At 44.0% G+C, this 22486-nt stretch overlaps 1 protein-coding gene across 3 annotated transcripts in view; it reads right to left on the bottom strand.

Moving 5' to 3' along the window:
- Positions 1–22486, bottom strand: part of CLU (clusterin) — a 50164-nt gene that overhangs the window by 1184 nt on the left and 26494 nt on the right. For 2 of the 3 annotated variants that reach the window (XR_004538843.1, XR_004538842.1), the window contains exons 5-9: positions 20143–20578; positions 18098–18211; positions 7080–7306; positions 1705–1880; positions 1462–1599 (exon numbers count right to left, since the gene is read on the bottom strand). Coding sequence is in view for 1 of the 3 variants with exons in the window: in XM_033938493.1 (XP_033794384.1) it covers positions 1705–1880; positions 7080–7306; positions 18098–18211; positions 20143–20578 (953 nt within the window). In the remaining 2 variants the exon portion in view is untranslated. The remainder of the gene's footprint in view (positions 1–1461; positions 1600–1704; positions 1881–7079; positions 7307–18097; positions 18212–20142; positions 20579–22486) is intronic. The other variant, XM_033938493.1, reaches the window with a different exon arrangement.

Below are 22486 nucleotides of genomic sequence, written 5' to 3'. Positions count from 1 at the left end.
TATATTATATGGACGAACCCTGCTTCCAAAGCCTTCCATCCCTGTGGGAGTCCCGTTGACTAGAGGGGGGTCCCTGTGGGAGTCCCGTGGGCCAGAGGGGGGTCCCCGTGGAAGTCTCGTGGGTTAGGGGGGGATTACCGCGGGACCCACAGAATTCCTGCGATCCCCGTTCCCGTGCAGACCTCTACTGTTAATTCCCTGATGTTTATTTATTTAAAAAATTTCTTGCCCGCTTAAACCTAAGCGATTTACAAAATACAAGGGCTGGGCTCAGGAAGGGAAGAAGAAAGAATGGGGAGGGAGGATGCTGGATATGGAGAGTTAGGGAGATGTTGGACACAGGGTAGTAAGGATGGATACAAGGATGGTGCTGGGAGTAGAGGTACAAAAATACAGCAAACAGAAGGGGTGACGGGATCTGGATTTGGCTCTGATCCATGCCTATCTCAATAGTTCAAGATAATGCCTGAATGTAACTGGGCCTGGGGACTGAATAGGGTGGGGCAGGTCTCTTTTTTTAAAGAGGAAATCTGGCAACCCTATCTATGGTAGAGTTTATAAGCCTATCCTAGTAACTCAGGAACCAGTTAGATTTTCAGAATATCCATAATGAATATGCACGATACCTAGTACTAGAGAATGCCGCGGGTAACCCGCAGAAACGGGGATGAAAAAAAACCTGCTCGCCGCGGGTATGGGGGAAAAGGCCATTCACCGCACCGCGAATACAGTTTTTCAGCTGATCAAAGGCAGGAGAGGGCAGCTGGGGTGCCGGTGGGTGCTTAAATTGTACTTACAAAGCCGGGCACATTTTCCGACCACCTCTTCCCGATACTAAAGCCAAATAGCGTGTCAAAGCAGCTCCTGATTGGTGTAACCATGACTTTAGTACCAGGAAGAGGCGGTCAGAAATACTGTGAATTACTGAGTCCGCGATTTGTGAACCGCAAATTCACAGGGGTTTACTGTACACAACTCTAACAAAATCCAGGTGCCTGGGTCTACAAGGATCTGCAGGATTTATTCATTTCTATGATATGTTTGTGTTTTTAATGATTGATTGTACTCAAACTCCACTTTATCTCAGGTTGATGTGTACGGTTCCTTCCCCACTTTCTCTTAGCTGTGCATCTGTCGTGGGGCTTTTTGTCTTACAATCTATTCCATAACAGCAGCTCCTCAGTTTCCATTATAGAATAAAGGCTTAGCACACTTCATCCCAGTGCCTAGCTTTAGGTGGTCTCTATAGAATTACTCCTTTAGTGTAAACTTAATGTCATGCATATTTTCTGTGGAGATTTAGAAAACCAGACTGGTTGTGTGGTCAATAGGACATGTTTGGGAAGCTTTGCTCCAAAGACTTTACACTAATTTCGAAAGAGAAAGCATGGAAGTTTAAAACATGCCACAGACTTTTTATACCTTTTGGTGCAAGTAGATTTTGGAAGGAAAATAACTTGCCTTGGCTTTGAAGAACAGTCTACATATTTTGTACACTGCTTCCAAGATAAAGGTAATATCACTATATGGTATTAGGATGGCACATTCCTAAATTAGTTGAAGGAGACAGAAGCATCTAAGTCCAGTGTACCTTTGGACCTGTTTAATATGAAAAAAGGAAACACAGCCTGTCCCTAATGAACAAAAATTTTCAGGTGGTGCTCATCTAAGAAAAGCCTGTGTAAAAATATATGCCAAACTTACATGACCCCTTTCTTAAAGTTCTTCAGAGCCTCCTCCACAATGAAATCTGTAAACTTGGGATCCTCAAATGGAATGTCTCCTGGGACTGTGAAAGTGAGTGGCTCAGAATCAAAGAACTGCACCGTCACAGTAGTGTCAGACACACCCTCATCTGTCTTTGTCCTGGAAATAAGTGCCTAACAAAAAGAAAAGAAAAACAGTTAAGATAGAAAACCAGACATCATGGCTCTAATACCTGTGCTTTAGAAAAATAGCAGAACAAAAATATATAGAAAATACCACCAGAATAAAACTATACTAACAAAAAACAAGTAGTCAAGGAGTTTTGATGGCATCATGACTAGACAGCAGTTCCTTTTGTAGGACTGTCTGCTCTCAAGTTGCAAAGTGTGTGACTGTCATATACTTACTTTGCAGGACTCAGTCGCTGTTGGCCGATTTTTAAACAGCGATTGATTCAATATCAAATTTGCATGCAAATGATTTGCAAGGGAGGAGCCCGAGGTGCCTGAGTCAATCATGGCATTAGGCCCCTCCCCTTATATCACATGATGCACTGGGGCAGGGCCTAAGGCCAGCATTGCTGACAGGCAGCCGGCGCAGCAGGAGGTACTAAGCACCCCTCCTGCTCCCAACTAAAGCTACGGGGAGGGGGAGGGGTGGCAGTGACAAGACCCAACCGGCTGGAGGGAGTGGGCATCCCTCCTGCCATTTCTGCGCGATGCGGGGGTGTTCGGCCAGCGGGTGGGAGGAGGAGGGAGTGGGCATCCCTCCTGCCATATTTTTCAGTACGGTGGGGGATCATAGGGTGGCAGAAGGGAGTGGGCATTCCTCCTGCCATTTGTGGGTTGCTGTGTGCTGAGGAGAGGGGCGGATTTTTATAGGTTTGCGTTTTTTATTCATTTTTTTTAATGGGGCAGATATTTGCATGTGTAATACACGCAAACTATCTGCCCCATTAAAAAAAAAAAAAAAAGAATAAAAACAGACAGACCTGTAAAAAAACAAACAAAAAAAAAACCCAGCAGACTTGTAGAGGGTAAAGCCCACGGCAGAGAAGCTCGCATCCTGGAGATGAATGCGTGGCTACTTAGATTGTGTCATCGAGAGCATTTTGACTTCCTGGACCATGGGATGATTTTTCAATGGCTACTGAGCAGGGATGGTGTGCATCTATCAAAGAAAGGAAGAAGTGTCTTCACCAGCAGGCTGGCTAATCTATTGAAGAGGGCTTTAAACTAGAAATGAGGGGCAGGGTGATCAAAGCCCCCGGGTGAGTATAAACCCTCAGGTAAGTAAATCACTGAATACCTCTACACGGATGGGAAAAGGGAGGAATGTCTGGAAAGCAGTATACTAATGCTCGAAGTATGGGAAACAAGATTCTGGATCTAGAAGCTGTGATGGAAGATATAGTGGCAATCACGGAGACGTGGTTCACAGAGAGCCATGACTGGGATGTAGTTATACTGGGCTATAATCTGTTCAGGAAAGACAGGGTAGGAAGAAAAGGAGGGGGAGTAACGTTATATGTTAAAGATCATATTAAAGCCACACAATTGCAGGATCTGCAGGGCAAGGAAGAGGCACTGTAGATCAATTTGGAAAGAGGGAATGGTGAATATATTTACATTGGTGTGATATATAGGCCTCCTTCACAGATGGAAGAAGTGGATAGAGATTTAACAGTAGACATTCAGAATACATCTAAAAAAAAGGGGAAGTCTTGCTAATAGGCGATTTTAACATGCCGGATGTTGACTGGGATATCCCTATTGCGGGATCTTCTAGGAGTATGGAGTTCCTGGATTCACTACAAGGAGAACTGTTCCAGCAGTTGGTAATGGAACCCACACAGGATAGGGCCATACTGGACTTAGTGCCTACAAACAAGCGTTTCTGATGTTACAGTGGGTGATCATCTAGCATCCAGTGCTCACTGCATGGTATGGTTTAATATTAAGATGAGTATAGAGAGGGCTTATTCAAAAGCACAGGTTCTAGACTTTTAAAAAACTAACTTTGTTCGGATGGGGGATTACGTCAAGGAATTATTGTCTGGATGGGAACATCTGAAAGGAGTGGAAATGCAGTGAGTAAAACTGAAAGGAGCAATTGTAAGGGCAACAAACCTTTTTGTGAGGCAAGTAAGTAAGAGAAAAAGAAGGCTGCTTTGGTTCTCAAAAGTAGTAGCTGAGAAGGTAAGGAATAAGAGGTTAGATTTTATAAACTACAAAAGATCGCAGAAAGAGGAAGGCAGGCAAAAATATCTGGAAAAGTTAAGAGAGGCTGGTTGTGTAGTCAGGAAAGCAAAGATGCAAATGGAAGAAAAAAAATAGCTGACACAGTAAAACGGGGAGACAAGACATTTTTTACGATGCAGTCTTTTTAGTTTATGTATTTTTAATAGTTTTTTTTAACTAATGTCACATTTAATTGATGGATTTTAATTGTGTGTTTTTGAAATAATGTTGTATTCAATGACATATTAGTAGTACTGTATATGAGATTGTATTTTTACTGAAATGTCTCAGTTTTTCTGTTGTGAACCGCCTAGAACTGTTGGTAGGGTGGTATACAAGAAAATAAATTATTATTATTATTTTTTTTATATATATTAGTGATAGGAAGAAGTGCAAAAGTGGTACTGTGAGACTCAAAGGTGAAGGGGGAAATATGTAGAAGCTGATAAAGAAAAGGCTGAATTGCTTAACAAATATTTCTGTTCTGTGTTCATGGCTGAAATGCTGGGAGTGGGACTGCAGAAGACAAATGTGAATAGGGATGGAGGAGTAACAGGCTCTGATCTATTTTCAGAGGGTTGTGTTCATGAGGAGTTAGCTAAAATAAAGGTAGACAAAACAATGAGGCCGGATGGTGTACATCCGAGGGTGCTGAAGGAACTTAGGGAAGTTGTGGTGGCTCCGCTGACTGACCTTTTCAATGAGTCTCTTAGAGTTGGAGTGGTCCCTCTCTACAAAAATGGAAGTAGGGAAGAAGAAGGGAATTACAGATTGGTTAAGTCTGACTTCTGCTTTTACAACAGAGAATGGTGAAGTTTCTGAAATCCTGTGGATTACAGGACTGGAGGCAAAATGGATTCACTAGAGGTAGGAATTTATCAGACAAATCTGATCAATTTCTTTGACTGTAGAGGATGTGTGCTAGACATGGTATATTTAGATTTTAGCAAAGCCTTTGACAGTGTTCCACACAGATGTCTAATAAATAAACTGGGTGCCCTCGGGATGGGTCCCAAAGTGATAGGTTGGGTCAAAAACTGGTTGAGTGAAAAGCGACAGAGGGTAGTGATCAATGGAGATCACTCCGAAGAAAAGGATGTTACCAGTGGTGTGCCTTTAGGTTCTGATCTTGGGCCAGTTCTTTACAGTTTTATAAATGATATTGCTGAAGGACTGTCGAGTAATAATTGCCTCTTTGCGAATGATGCCAAAATCTGCAATGCAGTAGACACCCAGGATGGTGTGAATAACATGAAGAAAGACCTGGCAAAGCTTGAAAAATGGTCTGAAATTTGGCAGCTAAAATTTAATGCTAAGAAATGCAAGGTCATGCATTTGGGCTGCAAAAACCCAAGGGAACGGTACAGTTTAGGGGGTGAAGAACTTATGTGCACGACAGAGGAGCAGGACTTGGGTGTGACTGTATGTGATGATCTTAAAGTGGCCAAACAGGTTGTAAAAGAGATGGCACAAGGATGCTAGGTTGCATAGGGAGAGGTATGGCCAGTAGGAAAAAGGAGGTATTGATGCCCCTGTATAAGACTTTGGTGAGACCTCATTTAGAATACTGTGTACAATTCTGGAGGCCGCACCTTCAAAGAGATATAAAGAGGATGTAGTCTGTCCAGAGGAAGGCTACTAAAATGGTGCATGGTCTTCGTCATAAGATGTATGGGGACTGACTTAAAGATCTCAATCTGTATACTTTGGTTGGAAAGGCGGGAGAGGGGAGATATGATAGACATTTAAATACCTACATGATGTAAATGCACATGAGTTGAAAGGAAAATCTGGAATAAGAGAGCATAGGATTAAGTTAAGAGATGATAGGTTTTGGAGTAATCTAAGGAAATACTTTTTTTACAGAAAGGGTGGTAGATGCGTGGAACAGTCTCCCGAAAGAGGTGGTGGAGACAGAGACGTCTGAATTCAAGAGGGCCTGAGATAGGTACGTGGGATCTTTCGGAGAGAAAAAGAGATAATGGTTACTGTGGATGGGCAAACTAGATGGGCCATTTGGCCTTTTTCTGCCATCATGTTTCTATGTTTCTATCCCTAAAGCCAGACTTTCAGCTTAAAAGGTACGAGGCAGATGTGGAGGTGCTGGGGGTCTACAGAATGTCAATGGGTGTGGGGGAAGTTCTTGTGGGGAGGTGGCAGGAGGGAGTGGGCATCCCTCCTGCCAGATGACTTTGTGGCAAGGAGGGGGGGTGGTCTCTGTTGTAGCTGGTCAGCTTACTGTGGCAGAGAGATCAGCTCAGTGGCCACGTCTATTTGAAATGTAGGCCAGCATTTTCCTGATCTACATTTCAGGCGTCTATCGTAGCCTTAAGGAGACACCTAGGGCCGCTTAAACTCACCCAAGGCCACCTCTGGGCAAAACCATGCCCATGCCCAGCCTAAGTGTCCTGATGCGTCTCCCTGCATCCACAACAGATGCCTACAATGTAGGCAGCCTGCCTCGGAGGGGGGGGGGGTTATTTTAAGAAAATATGCATCTCGATTGGCTGATTAGACAGCGGTAATACTTACCACTTACCACTGCCTACAATTTATAGATTTTGCCCCTTACTATTTTAGATGTCTTATCTTACAGGTAAAATTTTATGTAACATGTATAACTATGTAGCATATATGATTCTATATATATATGTAGTGATATGCTGCTTGTAACTCGCCTAGAATCCGATATACAAGGATTTAGCCAGGATATAAGATTGCACATAACACATTGCTAAATAGTTACCTACTTGGTCTCCCAATCTAAGCAAACTGTTATAAAATTATCCTCTGTTCAGTCTAGAAAAGAACTTTAAATTGTCATCGGTGTGCAATGGGAACCATAACAATGCAGCAAGCATTACAAATATGACAGTAATGAGGACAGAGACAGGGAATACATGCGGGGGATTTACAGCATCTGAAGGGGTCGAAATAAATGGATCGATGGCTTTCTCAGACTACTACAATAATTCAAGTGAGAAATAAAAGTAAGGCGAAAGCTGTATAATAAAATATATATATCAAAGGCTAAATACTGGAGCCTTCATTTTGTGGTGGATCTTTGATGGGACCGGAAGGAATAAGAAGAAAAGCTTTTCAAGACTGCATAACAAATAAGACGAGACTTACACTGGACACTTGGAAGATCCCATTGCTGTTCTCGGTAATGTTGGCAAGCTTGGCAACCCAGCCAAACTGTTCATTGAGATGATCCAAGATGCTTGTAGCATTTAACATCTCCTCTTGGAATTTCTGTAACAGGTCTCCATACAAATTTGTGAATTTCTCAGCCAGTCTCATGGAATCTTCAAATTGCTCCTGCATTTCTCTCTGCCAATTTCTTTTCCCAGAACAGTCTTTCAAGAGTAAAAAAAAAAAAAATTGGTGGAATTACAGTACAGCAAATTAACTGGATCGCCCACTATACACTAAAATTCAGCTAACTCACTAAAGAGTTTTCCACGGACAGAACTTTGTGTTCTCTTCTAAATTAATCACCAGCAGACCTGCTGTTTTTGGAATCCAGGTACAGAGCCAAAATAAAATCCTGTATGTTACAGGACAAAGAACTACCCTGTGTTTGAAAGGACAGTCTACCCCTCTCCCTCTCCTGCCATACTTTCAAATGACATTTTTATCTGTCCTTTAAAACTACTCATCCATTCTGGCATTTATGAAAGGCTCCCTATTCTTATCATACAAGTTCCAAAATGACGCACAAATACATTTTTTTTTTAACATATGGTCTGCCTTATGAGCCAATTTTGAAAGTGATGGGGGGTGCTCAACTCAAACTCACAACAAATTTCCCCTCATCCAGCAAAGAAAAACAAAATACATTTAGTAGTGAGTGACCGGCCTGTATCTAAATGTCAAGAGCAGGGCAGGTAATGTGGACAAACCTCACTCTTTCATCAGGCATCACCCTCATAATGGAAAAATCCACCAAGGTACTAGGCTGCATCTTAGACGGCACTTTCACAATGGAACCACAAATATCTAACCTTCGTAAAAAGACCATCTACACTATGCATCAATCGTGACTCACATTTAGCCATAGTCTGTGAAGAAAGTGAAGGGGGTTGGAGGTGAGGGCACCTTGAGTAGAGAGTTCAATGTTTCAAAGAGACGGCAAAGGTTGGAGTTAGTCAAATGGGTGTAGTAGTCTTGTTTAGAAAGTGAATGAGCAGACTGGAAGGAGGTCAGTAGGAATTTGAAATGCAGGGCAGGAAGTCAGCAAGAGTATGGGATTTGAGCAAAAGATGTTAAAGCACATTGGGTACAAGAGCAAAATGGCGAATTTTAGATATTAACCAGGGCTAGAGTTTGGCATGCCTCATAGAGCAGAGAATGGAAGAAGCAAGGGTATCTAGAAAGAGGAGAGAACAGTATTATAGGAATAGACAGCTTCATTAACAGACTTGAATAACAGTGCTTGAAAGGAAGGATGAAATAGTGGTGGAAAGAGTGCTAGATTCAATAGCTTGAAGATTCCTAAATGAATTGATTGGGGGAGGGAGGGTGATGAGTTGTGAGATCAGATGATGGTCAGAGAGATGAACTGAGGTAGAGAAATGGATTATTGAGCAGTTGGAGCGGAAAACAAGAGCAAAACAGTGTCCATTCTGGTATGTAGGGGTAGTGGAACACAACTGAAGATTGAATGAGATGTTAAAACAAGGAATCTAGAAGCATAAAAGGCAGAGGGGTCATTAGCATGAATGCTAAAATCATCAAAAATGAGGGAAGGAGATGAAGGTTCAAGAAAGAAGGAAAGCCATGAGTCAAAGGTAGTGAGAAAGGAAGAAAGGGATTTATCAGAGGGGTCAATAAATGACTGCTACTCAGATTGCTAGAGAAGTGAATAGACCAGGGGTAGGCAATTCCGGTCCTCGAGAGCCGGAGCCAGGTCAGGTTTTCAGGATATCCACAATAAATATGCATGAGATAGACTTGCATCTCAATGAGGCAGTGCATGCAAATCCATCTCATACATATTCATTGTGGATATCCTGAAAACCTGACCTGGCTCCGGCTTTCAACTGGAATTGCCTACCCCTGTAATAGACAGATGGACTTCGAAGGAAAAAAAGCAGTGAGATTGAGGTGGAAGAAGAGGTTAAAATCTACAAGAAGATGAGAGTAACAGCGACTGAAAACACAATATTGAAGCACCACCCCCTACTGGCAGCAATGCAGTTGGAGGATTCTCACTTGGCTTAGAGAGAACAGTGATTGTAGTATACAGTAAAATCCTGATTATCTGTCATTCTGGATGATCCAATAATCCAGTAAATTAGGCTCTGTTCCCTTTCTCACAAACAGGACTAGATCCCACTCCTCTGCCTTCTTCACAGTCAATGGTGGTCTAATGGTAAAATTGAGGCAGGAGTAATCCCCAGTTTCTGCTGCCCATGCCAGATCTGCTTTCAATATCATTACTGTGACTGTTGTAGCAAAGATTTTGAGACTGAAATAAGTGTGTTCAGGAATGACTGGGGATGGCTTTTGCCTCAACTACACCATGGTCTTTATCTGCCTTCATTTTTTCTGTGTTTTTCCGTATCATTTCCTGCATCCAGAGTCCTAAAATTAATCAGTTTCAAAAGTTTTTTTTTAAATTTAGTTTTCTAACCTTGACTTGAATTTTTGATAAGAGGACTCATGTTTTATATCAAGTGGCTCCATTCCTCATCCACCCACTAATAGGTCTATCCCTCCCCCCAGCCTACTTTAAGTCCCTGGAGATGCTCAGGGTAAGATAATGTCCTTTCAGACTTTGATGGCAGAATAAAGGTTCATAGACAACGGCGCGAAAGACAAAAGCGCGCGCCGACAATTGAGCGCAGCGTGTGCCGCCGCACCGCTCTAAATTACAGTTTTTAGGGGCTCCGACGGGGGGGTTTGTTGGGGAACCCCCCCAGTTTACTTAATAGACATCGCGCCGGTGTTATGGGGGGTTTGGGGGGTTGTAACCCTCCACATTTTACTGTAAACTGAACTTTTTCCCTAAAAACAGGGAAAAAGTTCAGTTTTCAGTAAAATGTGGGGGGTTACAACCCCCCACACCCCCCACAATGCGGCGTGATGTCTATTAAGTAAAGTGGGGGTTTCCCCCCCCATGCCCCCCTGTCGGAGCACTAAAAACAGTAATTTAGAGCAGCGCGGCGGCGCGCACTACGCTCAATTGTCTGGGCGCGCCTTTGTCCCGGCGCGCTTTTGACCTGACACCAGAATAAATCAGTAAGGAATATTTATTTGCAATTGTGGTAGGGTTTCGGGCTCTAATTTTAAGAGAAACATTTTTGAGAAGTTAAATGAAGCCTTACAATTAGAATCTCAGGTGAAACATAGAAACATAGAAAAAAGCAGCAGAAAAGGGCTTTAGCCCACCAAGTCTGCCCATTCCAAGTATCCCCTCCCCTGAATTTACTCCCTTAAAGATCCCACGTGAGTATCCCATTTTCTCTTAAAATCCGTCACGCTGCTGGCCTTTATCACCTGGAGTGGGAGTCTGTTCCAATGATCCACTACTCTTTCGGTGAAGAAGTACTTCCTGGAGTCGCCATGAAACTTCCCTCCCCTGATTTTCAGTGGATGCCCTCTGGTGGTCGAGGGTCCCATGAGCCAGAAGATATCATCTTCTGACTTGATGCGTCCCGTGATGTACTTATATGTTTCAATCATATCTCCCCGTTCTCTTCTTTCCTCAAGTGAGTACAGCCGCAATTTTTTTAATCTTTCTTCATACGTGAGATCCTTGAGCCCCAAGACCATCCTGGTGGCCGTTCGCTGAACCGACTCGATCCTCAGCACGTCCTTTTGGTAGTGTGATCTCCAAAACTGAACACGGTACTCCAAGTGAGGCCTCACCATGGCTCTGTACAACGGCATCATAACTTCAGGTCTCCTGCTGACGAAACCTCTGCGGATACACCCCATCATTTGTCTTGCCCTGGAGGAAGCCTTCTCCACTTGATTGGCAACCTTCATGTCCTCACTAATGATCACCCCTAGGTCGCGTTCCGCCGTGGTCCTAACCAAGGTCTCACCATTTAGTACATAAGTTCTACGCAGGTTTCTCTTACCCAGGTGCATTATCTTGCATTTTTTAGCATTGAAGCCTAGCTGCCAAGTAGTTGACCATTGTTCCAGCAACAGTAGGTCGTGTGTCATATTATCAGGTAATAAGCTTTTGCCTACTATGTTGCAAAGTTAGGCGTCGTCGGCGAACAGTGATACCCTTCCTCTAAGTCCTTGCGTCATATCTCTTATGAATAAGTTAAATAGAATTGGGCCCAGGACCGAGCCCTGCGGCACTCCACTGATCACGTCCGATGCTTCGGATGGGGTACCGTTCACCACCACCTTCTGAAGTCTACCGTTCAGCCAATCCCCAACCCATGTAGTTAGAGTGTCTCCTAATCCTATCGATTTCAGCTTGTTCAGTAATCTTCGATGAGGGACGCTATCAAATGCTTTACTGAAGTCCAAATATACCACGTCCAGTGACTCTCCGGCATCCAGTTGTCTAGTAACCCATATGGTGGGCCTCTATAAATTCTCTTGGGTGATGTGATGGAATATAGTTATAGAGAGATTGCTACAAAATGGAGCAGGGATTTCAACTGTAATATACATGTGGCTACAGTTAAAGACTTTAGTGGGAATGAGAGTTACCTCAAATAGTAATGTACTATGGGAAATGTAAAATATATTTTCATCCTCACCAGATCTTCAAGGATAAACTGACAGAGATCCAGATGACTGTACTAAAAGTGCGGCAGCACAAACCATGTTAGAGTCCATGTGTTTTAGAAATGCCTTCATAATGAATCCTTTTGGTGAAACATTTACTATCAGCTGTTGGGCCACTTGGCTGTAAATGTCCAGTACCTGCTTATCATACGTTTCGTGAAAAAGCAAAAAGTGAACAACTAAACTTAAATACAAAAAGTGAGTGAAAAGCTCACGAGGTGGGGTGTCAGATATGACCAATCCAAGCAATAGTGCTTTCAAAGGTCTAGCAGTTCTTCATTCATCCCCCTCAGTCTTCATATATATAGTAATTTTTTGAGTTTTTATATTCATATGTGTCTTCTTATATATAGCAATTTTTTATATATTCATATGTGTATTCAAAAGGCTTATCTTATAAGAACTTATCTTCAGTTCATGATAGGCATTGATAGAACATGTCTTATGTTCCGACTTATGTTTCAGAAGCCGCTCTTCAATACATTTAGGATATTTTCAATTATGCAGTGCCCCTGCCTTGACAAAGCACCGCGAAACGCGTCGGCAGAGGGGAGCACTAAGTGAATGTCGGAACATAAGACATGTTCTATCAATGCCTATCATGAACTGAAGATAAGTTCTTATAAGATAATATTTTTTGTGTTCATTCATGTATGTTTGTTACAAAGATATTGTAATGAATAATCCAATAAATAAAGAATTCAAGTTCTTATAAGATAAGCCTTTTGAATACACATATGAATATATAAAAAATTGCTATATATAAGAAGACACATATGAATATAAAAACTCAAAAAATTACTATATATATGAAGACTGAGGGGGATGAATGAAGAACTGCTAGACCTTTGAAAGCACTATTGCTTGGATTGGTCATATCTGAAACCCCACCTCGTGAGCTTTTCACTCACTTTTTGTATTTAAGTTCAGTACCTGCTTACACATCTTTCTTTGATGATTTGTGGGGGGATGACCTAGGCTGGGAAAAGAGCGGCCTTGTTCAGAAGATGTTATCTAAATTGGATGCCTTAAATGTATCACTGGGAGTTCATTAGAACAATCAGTTGATACAGCTCTTGAACATGGAAAGAATGGACATGGATGAGTTGAAGCTAGAAAATGGAGGAGATGTCATCAGAATATGGGAACCATTTTGGAATTTTATTGCATAAGTGAGAAGTGTTGTGTTGAATAAATAGTGCTGGGGACAGGCCCAACATCTCTTGTGCTTCTTTGTTAGTAAGAGGGGTGTAGGTGTGAGAGAACATTTTGGACAGTAGACCATTTGGCTGTCAGTACTTCTGGTATCAATTATGCTGTCTGTATTGAGATCCACAAAAACAAGTGCTATGGCAACAGAGAGCGACAAACTAGACTTGAAATGAAGACACTCGGGATGCTTTCCTGCTATACAGATCACCACTTGTCATACCGAATACTGTATCAACACACTCACTAAAAATGGGAGTATTAAATCAATATGAACAAGATTCTCTTATTCAAAATATAATATTCTTCTAAAGAGAGAATCAGAAAAGTTTTTATACAGTAAAAAATATTTAATCCATTGTACTCAATAAATAGAATCAACCACATCCAATAGTGAGTACAGGACTCTTATCCAATCGAACTTAAAGCACTCCTCCTCCTTAATCAATAAACAATACAAATAACAATTCAGATGATGACAACATTCAATAATGGGAGTAAAGGTTGCATTGTAAATCTCAGCCAGAGAAATCTAACACTTTAACTTGTGTGCTTCCTTATTCAAATGAGACTCTGCAGTTGCATATGATTATACAGAAACATTGGGACATTTTAAGGAATCATTCTGAATTTACAGATTTACCTCGTTTTGCGTTTAAACAGGGTCAAAATTTGGGGGAATTGATAAAGGGTTCAAAATATCGAGGTCTTTCTTCTGATGAAAATCGGGGTCATCATTCATGTGGCCATTGTGTTTATTGTCCGCACGCATTAGTCACCACTAGTATACCTATACCCCATGGGGATAAACATTATGAATTATATGATTATACTGATTGCACTTCCATGCAAGTAATATATGCTATTACTTGCCCTTGTGGGTTAATATATATTGGTCAAACGCACCGGGTAGTTAAGCTTAGAATAGCAGAACATCTTAGTTGCTTGAGTAATAGGAAAGAAGAGGCGCTATTAGTAGAGCATTGGCTTGAAAAACGTCATCAAGAATCTGATCTGAAATTTGTAGTGTTAAAACAATTTCATGCGACCCATGCAGGTATTATTTCCAGGTAACTAGTGAACTGTGAACAAAGGTTTATCTTCACTTGGGACACTGTATTTCCGAATGGATTGAATAAAGCTGTGGAATAGCCTTTGGGCTGGTAAGTGTGCTTTATCCAATCAATTTGAAAAACGTCAGTGGTCATGTGATTTAATAGAGAAAAGCGAGTGTGTAGGGAAAGCGTCTTTGTCTATGAGGTGTGCCGTTATGGAGCCCTATACTGGGATTACCGTATTTTCACGTAGATAACGCGCACCCGTGTAAAACGCGCACACGGGTATAGCATGCAAAAAACACAAATTTATGTACAGAAATTTTTATATACTGCGCACACCCGTATACCGCGCATGCTGCCCGACTCTCCTCTGGCCACCCCGACTCTCCTTTCGCCCGCCCCAACTCTCCTCTCCCGCTTGAAGTCCTGTCCCCACCCTGAAAGCCTGATGCCCCCCCCACGTCCGATTCAACCCCCCCCGCAGGACCGCTCAAACCCCCACCCCGAAGGACCGCTCGCACGCATCCGCACCCCCACCCCAAAGGACCGCTCGCACGCACTCCCACCCGCACCCGCACCCCCACCCTGAAGGACCGCTCGCACCCCCACAGCCACTCCGAACCCCTCCATCATGTAGAAGCTCCTACCGGTGTCCTGCTGCTTCCTCTTGGCGGTCCCGACTCCCCGACACGATCGGGGCAAGAGGGAGCTCAAGCCCTCTTGCCCCAGCCAACCGCGGCACCCCCAACACGATTGGGGCAAGATGGAGCTCAAGCCCTCTTGCCCCAGCCAACCGCGGCACCCCCGACACGATCGGGGCAAGAGGGAGCTCAAGCCCTCTTGCCCCCCCGACTCCCCAACACGATCGGGGCAAAAGGGAGCCCAAGCCCTCTTGCCCCGCCGACTCCCCAACTCCCCGACAATATCGGGCCAGGAGGGAGCCCAAGTCCTCCTGGCCCTGGCAACCCCCCCCCCCCCCCCCCGCTAGTTGTTCGGGCCAGGAGGGAGCTCAAACCCTCCTGGCCACGGCGACCTCCTACCCCCACCCCGCACTACATTACGGGCAGAAGGGATCCCAGGCCCTCCTGCCCTAGACCCAAACCCCCCTCCCCCCAACGACCGCCCCCCCCAAGAACCTCTGACCACCCCCCCAGCCGACCCGCGACCCCCCCTAGCCGACCCCCACCCCCCTTCCCCGTACCTTTGTGTAGTTGGCCGGAAAGACTGGAGCCAAACCCGCCTGTCCAGCAGACAGCCAACGACGGAATGAGGCCGGATTGGCCCATCCGTCCCAAAGCTCTGCCTACTGGTGGGGCCTAAGGCGCCTGGGCCAATCAGAATAGGCCCGGGAGCCTTAGGTCCCTCCTGGGGGTGGGGCCTTGGGCACATGGTTGGGTTGGGCCCCTGTGCCTCAGGCCCCGCCCCCAGGTGGGACCTAAGGCTCCCGGGCCTATTCTGATTGGCCCAGGCGCCTTAGGCCCCACCAGTAGGCGGAGCTTTGGGACGGATGGGCCAATCCGGCCTCATTCCGTCGTTGGCTGCCTGCCGGACAGGCGAGTTTGACTCCCGTCTGTCCGGCCAACTACACAAAGGTACGGGGAAGGGGGGTGGGGGTGTCGTGTGGGTCGGCCAGGGGGGTCGCGGGTCGGCTGGGGGGGCGGTCGGAGGTTCTTGGGGGGGGCGGGCGTTGGGGGGAGGGGGGTTTGCATCTAGGGCAGGAGGGCCTGGGATCCCTCCTGCCCGTAATGTAGTGCGGGGTGGGGGTAGGGGGTCGCCATGGCCAGGAGGGTTTGGGCTCCCTACTGGCCCGAACAACTAGCGGGGGGGGGGGTCGCCAGGGCCAGGAGAACTTGGGCTCCCTCCTGGCCCGATATTGTCGGGGAGTTGGGTAGTCGGCGGGGTAAGAGGGCTTGGGCTCCCTTTTGCCCCGATCGTGTCGGGGAGTCGAGGGGGGCAAGAGGGCTTGAGTTCCCTTTTGCCCCGATCGTGTCGGGGGTGCCGCGGTTGGCTGGGGCAAGAGGACTTGAGCTCCCTCTTGCCCCGATCGTGTCGGGTGTCGGGACTGCCAAGAGGAAGCAGCAGGACACCGGTAGGAGCTTCTACATGATGGGGGGGGGGGTCGGGAGGCTGTGGGGGTGCGAGCGGTCCTTCAGGGTGGGGATGCGGGTGGGAGTGCATGCGAGCGGTCCTTCGGGGTGGGGGTGCGGGTGCGTGCGAGCGGTCCTTCAGGGTGGGGGTGAATCGGACGTCGGAGGGGGGGCTATGTAAAAAAATTTTTGTACAACGCGCTCACGCGTATAGCGTGCAAGGGTATGCGCGGTACGTAAAAACCACATATAACGCGCGCGTTATATGCGAGAAAATACGGTACTCGTTCCAATAGGCGACTGTTCGCTGTTACAGAGATGTAATGTATTTCTAGTATTAGATATGTAGTTGAACAGGATATGAATTGTTTAGATTAACTATGATATGATGCTATTGTTCCAGAGCGCTGTAAATGTCTCTCTTGACAAAGCCGAAGAGAAACACGTATTGAGTCCGGAGACCATATACTGTGTCGAGGAAGTTTCTGGATTTTAATATTATAATTTGGATTTGGAGTGATGAACTTTGAATTTTGAATTATTTCTGCACTGATGAACTATGAAAGGATGAACTATGCAAACTTTGTTGTTAGTGTGTATGTGTTATATGTGAAGAGCACGAAGCACTTTGGATCTACAGCTGAGTCCAGAACTTTATAATACACTTTTCAATGAAGATAAGTACTCCTTTACTCCCATTATTGAATGTTGTCATCATCTGAATTGTTATTTGTATTGTTTATTGATAAAGGAGGAGGAGTGCTTTAAGTTCAATTGGATAAGAGTCCTGTACTCACTATTGGATGTGGTTGATTCTATTTATTGAGTACAATGGATTAAATATTTTTCACTGTATAAAAACTTTTCTGATTCTCTCTTTAGAAGAATATTATACCGAATACTTACACATACTTTATAATGCAAGTTAGTAATGGGCAAGGAGAAAGATACAAGTTGGACAATCTGTTTTATGGTAAACCCTTAAGGGCTCATAATCAAAAAGTGGCCTAAATGGCTACTTGGACGATCAAAAAGCCTGCTCGTCCAAGTACCCATAATCAAAGCTAGTTTTAGAAGTATCTAAAACCAGCTTAGGCCTTTCCCCTGCCTCTAAATGCACAGAGAGAAAAGAGGTGTTTTTAGAGGAGTGGAAAGGGCGGGCGGTGGGTGGGAGGTGGGCCGACCTAGACCTAGGCGTGCAGCAGTTATAGCCAAAACTTTAGGCAGGTTGCCCAGTCGGCACTTATACGTTTTGACTTAGACCAAATCAAAACAGGTATAAGTGCCGAAAAGGGGCCGCTGAGCTGATCGTGGCTGCTGCGATCAGCTCAGCGGCCCCAGCAACCTGCCTATCCCCTACAGCAATGATCGCGGAAGGAGAGATGGCTCATCTCCCCTGCCGCGATCCACCCTTCCCCCCTCCCCGACAATGATCAGGGCAGGAGGGAGCCCAAACCCTCCTGCCCCGGGCACCCCCGAACTCCCTGACACTATCGGGGCAGGAGGGAGCCCAAGCCCTCCTGCCCTCGACGCAAGGGCCCCTAACCCCCGATCGCCCCCCCCCCCGCAAACCCGCAACCCCCCACTAACCCCCCACCCCCCTCCCCGTACCTTCAATAACGTTGGTCGGACGGACAGGTGTCAAGCCCGTCCATTCGACAGGCCAGCCATCCATTGAATGGCTGGCCTTAGAACTTGATTGACCCAGGCGGCTCAAATCCCGCCCACAGGTGGGGCCTGAGACGCCTGGGCCAACGGAATAGGCCCAGTAGGCTTAGGCCCCTCCTGTGGGCGGGGCCTTATGCACACGTTTAAACAGCTGAACGTAGAGGCAGGCCATTATTTTAAAAAAAACAAAAAAACTCGTTTTGGATGTTTTTTTTGATAATGGACTTTTTCCCTGCTTCTACTTTCAATGTTTAAGACCTTAGGCCAAAAGGGGACTTAAAGATGTTATTTTTGATTATGCCCCTCTTGTTTCTTTCACAACCAGGTTGGAAACATGTTATCAGTCTGTCCTCCTTTTGCTACTCACCTACAGATAGGATTTCTTTGCATTTTTCACATTTCTCCCTCATCTTCAGGCAGCCAGCTGAATTGCGACGGAGTTCCTTGCATACCATCCGATTATCAGTAACATTTTCATTTTCTGGAAAACAACATTTATCTAGTTACTTATGGTTAACTTCACACCCAACACTGTCATGCTCAGGATAAATTACAAAAGTAAACAAGTTACAATAAAACCATAATAAAAAAGGAGTAAATACTCAGGCAGCTGCCGAGCCCAAATTAGATGGATGATGTATGTGTGCTCTAAGCCAGATGATGCTTGAAGGCTAAAATTGCCAGCATATCTTTGTGCCAGCATATTTCTGTGTTCAGAGTTGAATGCATAAGTTAGATTAACTGAAATTTGTTCTTTATGAAGGTGTGCTGAAAAGTTCTCAGCCTAACCAAGAGAATGGCATGGATATGTATCAATCAATAACCTAAAACAATTGTTAAAACATAGAATTTCGTTTCTGCAAATTGGCATTTAACAAAATAAAATAACATTCTTTTCAGCTACAGTGGCAAAATGATGCTCAGAATTTAGGAAGTTGGTTTGTTGGGCTGAGAACCTTTCAGCACCCCCTTGTAACATAAAAATTTTCTTCCACTATGTTTTGGACAGGTAGATTTGGGCCATGCAGTGAACCAAAATTTATCTATATAAGTGCAGTGGTATACCCAGGGTATGTGACACCTGGGGCTGATCATTTTGTAACACCCCCCCCATATAAAAAAATATTTTTAGCAACCCCCCCCCCCCCCTTTAGCACGCCACTTCCTGAGGAAGGGGATTTTGGTCTTCAAAAGTTAGTAAAATTGTATTAAAATAAGTCCAATAAAAATATTACTTTATTTCCATTTCTATTTATAAAATCAATACAGCTACAATACTACTTTGTTCTAGACTCGAGCAACAAAACAATTTTTTTCTATCTTTAGCCATCTCTAGTTTGTTTTCCTCTCCTCTTCACTCTCCATTCCATCCAGCATCTGCCCTCTTTCTCTGTCCCTTCCATTTTTCTCTCTCTCTCCCTACCCCTCCATGCTCTGGCATCTCCTTTCTTTCCCTCCCTTCCCAATGGTCTGGTATCTCTCTCTTCTCCTCTCCTTCCCTTCCATATCCTCTCCTTTCTTTCCCTCCCTACTGATGGTCTGGAATATGTCTCCTTCCCTTCCCTCCTCCCATTTCCTGGCATCTCTCTCCTCTCCTTCCATTTATCTCTCACCCTCCCTCCGTGCTATGGCATTTCCTCTCTTTACTTTCCTTCTCTCCCTTCCACATAGTCTGGCATCACTCTCTCCTCTCCCTTCCATTCCTTCTCCCTTCCCCTCAATTGGACGGCTTTCTTCCTTTTCCCTCCCTCCTTCCAATCAGGTGCACTGAACAGCATTTCTCTACCCATCCACCCCCTTGATAGATACCTCTCTCTCTCATTGATGGCAGCCTTCACAACTCGCTGCTCTGCCGGTATCAGGCCTTCCTCTCTGCTGGGTCCTGCCTAATTTCTGCTTCCATGAAGGCAGGACTGATAGAAAGAAAGGCTCGACACCGGTAAAGCAGTAAGTTGTAAAGGATGAGGTTGCTGCTATTAGAACGAGAAATTCCTGGACCATGACGCCGACCTCGTGATCACCCCTTATGGTGAGCATCAGAGCAGTCAGTGCTCCAAACTGCAGTGGAAATCTATACCTTAGCTTAGCAAGAGGGCCTAAATTTCACCATTTTCAGACCATCTTTAACTGGATAATTGCTATAGACCCTTGTTTTCTGTTACATAATGGTTTCGAAACAATTGTAAATTCAATTGGTGAAGTTCACCAAGTCATACTGTAATGTAATTATATTTCATACTGATGGCTTTATTTTTCTTTTAACAAGTTCCATTTTAGAATACATCTATTCCTTCTGCTTTTTTCCTTATACCCTGCATGGCTGTAAGGAAAGAAGTGGAGAGGAGATGGGGTAGTTGAAACTGAGCTCCGAATCTGCTAAGACTACTTTGAAATACAACACTGCCATGTTACCTGCAAATAATTCCTCTGTGTTCAGCCATTGTGATGGTCTTCCCATGAATGGATGTATATTCTCCATCATTCTCTGGGGCATCTCAAACAGATTGTGAAAGGAGCCATGGAAATCTCTCTGGAAGAAGGATGGCCTGTCCATTCTATCAAAACTAGATTCTGCAAAGGGGAACTGAAAACGTGGAAGAGAGAATGGTGCCCTCATGGACTCTCGGAAGCCCCCCATGAAAGGTGATTTGAAGAGGGACTGCATGTTGCTAAAGGTCTTCATGCTGTTTTGGAAGATGCTATCAATGCCATCATCCATTATGCTGTAGCTCTCTTCCAGGTCTTCAAACCGCTCCTCCTGCTGCTTATCTTCTTCTGTCAAAGTGTCTAGTCTTTCTCCGTTCACCCATATGGAGAAGGGGGAGGATCGATTCAGAAAGCCTTCAAACTTACAAAAAGACATTCAAACATTTATCAAATGAACAGCAATAAAATTCTAGAATGTTACAAAGAAATTCTAGAATGTTACAAAGAAATTCAGGCAGTCCCTGGGAGCTTGCATTGCAACTAAAACATCTGATATGAGGGGTTACTGAAAAGTTCTCAGTCCAGCCAACAAAGCTGGGGCAGTCTCCATCGCGTGCTATACACTTAGTCCAGTAATTTTCCACTTTTTTCATTCCATATTTTTCTGATGGAAAGAAACAAGTGGAAAATCACTGGGCTAAATGTATAGCACGCAACGGAGATTGCCCCAGCTTTGTTGGCTGAGCTGAGAACTTTTCAGCGGCCCTCTCGTATTATTCAGTTCTAACATTATTCTCCGTGCATAAATTTACCAAACAAAAGAGTCTTTAAGGGATTCCCAAATACAGGTAACTGCATGTTTTTCTAATATAAGCTGGTAGAGAGTTCCAAAGACTAGAAGCTTGATAAGCAAAAGTAGCTAAAAAGACAGATTTATGTTTTACTTTACAGGGATTTGGAAAATGCAACACAGATGTATTCCTAAGACCTCTATTACACTTCTGAAAGTGAAGCATGTCTAATAATGTATAAAAGGGGCCTTACCATTAATAATTTTATGTATCATTGTAGAGACATTAAACTGTATATGCAACTCTATTGGCAACCACTGGAGTTCCACTAAAAGTGGTGACACTAACAAATTTATGTGCAGGACAGATCAGCTGAGCCACTGTATTCTGAATTGTCTTAAATTCTTAGGACATCCTACATATATGCTATTATTATAGTCTAGAACTGAAAGCAATAAACTTTGGACCACTAATCAAAAAATATATGCATGTATCCAAAAAAACTTCAAAACCTTCTTAACAAGAGAAATGATTTCCTAACTAGCTCAATAATTTGTATTTCTAAAGTCAAGGAACTAGAAAGGATATTTCTCAAAGCTTTAATTTTGTTCTCAAAAAAGAAATTGGGATGTCTTGGTTTCAGAATGTTATCACTCCAGAGATTATCACATTGACCTAGTAGTAAATATTTACAACCCTCTCCCCCCCCCCCCCCCCTCCACACCCACACTTTTATCATGTCTTGCTGCTGAGCGGCACAAGCTAAATGCCAAGCCGTCCATCCTATTCCTATGGGCTGCTCAGCATTTAGCTCGTGCTGTTTGGCAACATGGCTTGGTAAAAGGGGGGGTTCTTTTTTTCAACACTGATTTGACCGTGTGGAATGGACTTTCATGTATCAAGCAATGGATTGGTTTAGTATCCAGGTTTATTCAAATGATTCAAACCTTGTATAGTTCCCCTTCAGCCAGATTATATATTAATGATAATTTCTCAGAGCGTTTCTGTCAGCAGAGGGCAGTTAGACAGGGGTGTCCCTTGTCTCCTTTGCTTTTTGATATTGTTCTGGAACCCTTGTTGGCTATACAGCAGGCAAAGGAGATTCCTTATGCAGTTGATATCTTGCTTCATTGGAAGAATCCTGAATCTACCATCCCGCATTTACTGGAATTGATAGATTGTTTTGGCAAATTTTCTGGATATAAAATAAATTGGAGCAAATCAGAGGTTCTTTCATTAAATGTGCATTGTGCAAAAGGATTATTTGATTCATTCCCTTTCCTTTGGAAGGAAGAGGGTATAAAGTATCTGGGCATTATGATTCAGAGAACATTGGAAGACACAATGACAGTAAATGAAAATTTTTTTATTAATGAAAGTCAAAGAAATGTGTGAGCATTGGAACCCATTACATTTTTCTTGGTGGGGGAGAATTCAAACTGTTAAAAATTATGATTTTGCCTGTAGTTTGCTACCAAATGAGTATGTTGCCAATTTACTTTCAAGGGTCCTTTTATAAAAAACTAAATAGTATTCTT

The sequence above is a fragment of the Geotrypetes seraphini genome, chromosome 3, assembly GCF_902459505.1.
Source record: "Geotrypetes seraphini chromosome 3, aGeoSer1.1, whole genome shotgun sequence".
Lineage (NCBI taxonomy): Eukaryota > Metazoa > Chordata > Amphibia > Gymnophiona > Dermophiidae > Geotrypetes > Geotrypetes seraphini.
Note: the sequence above shows the minus strand (reverse complement) of the source record. Positions and strands in the feature narration are given on the sequence as shown.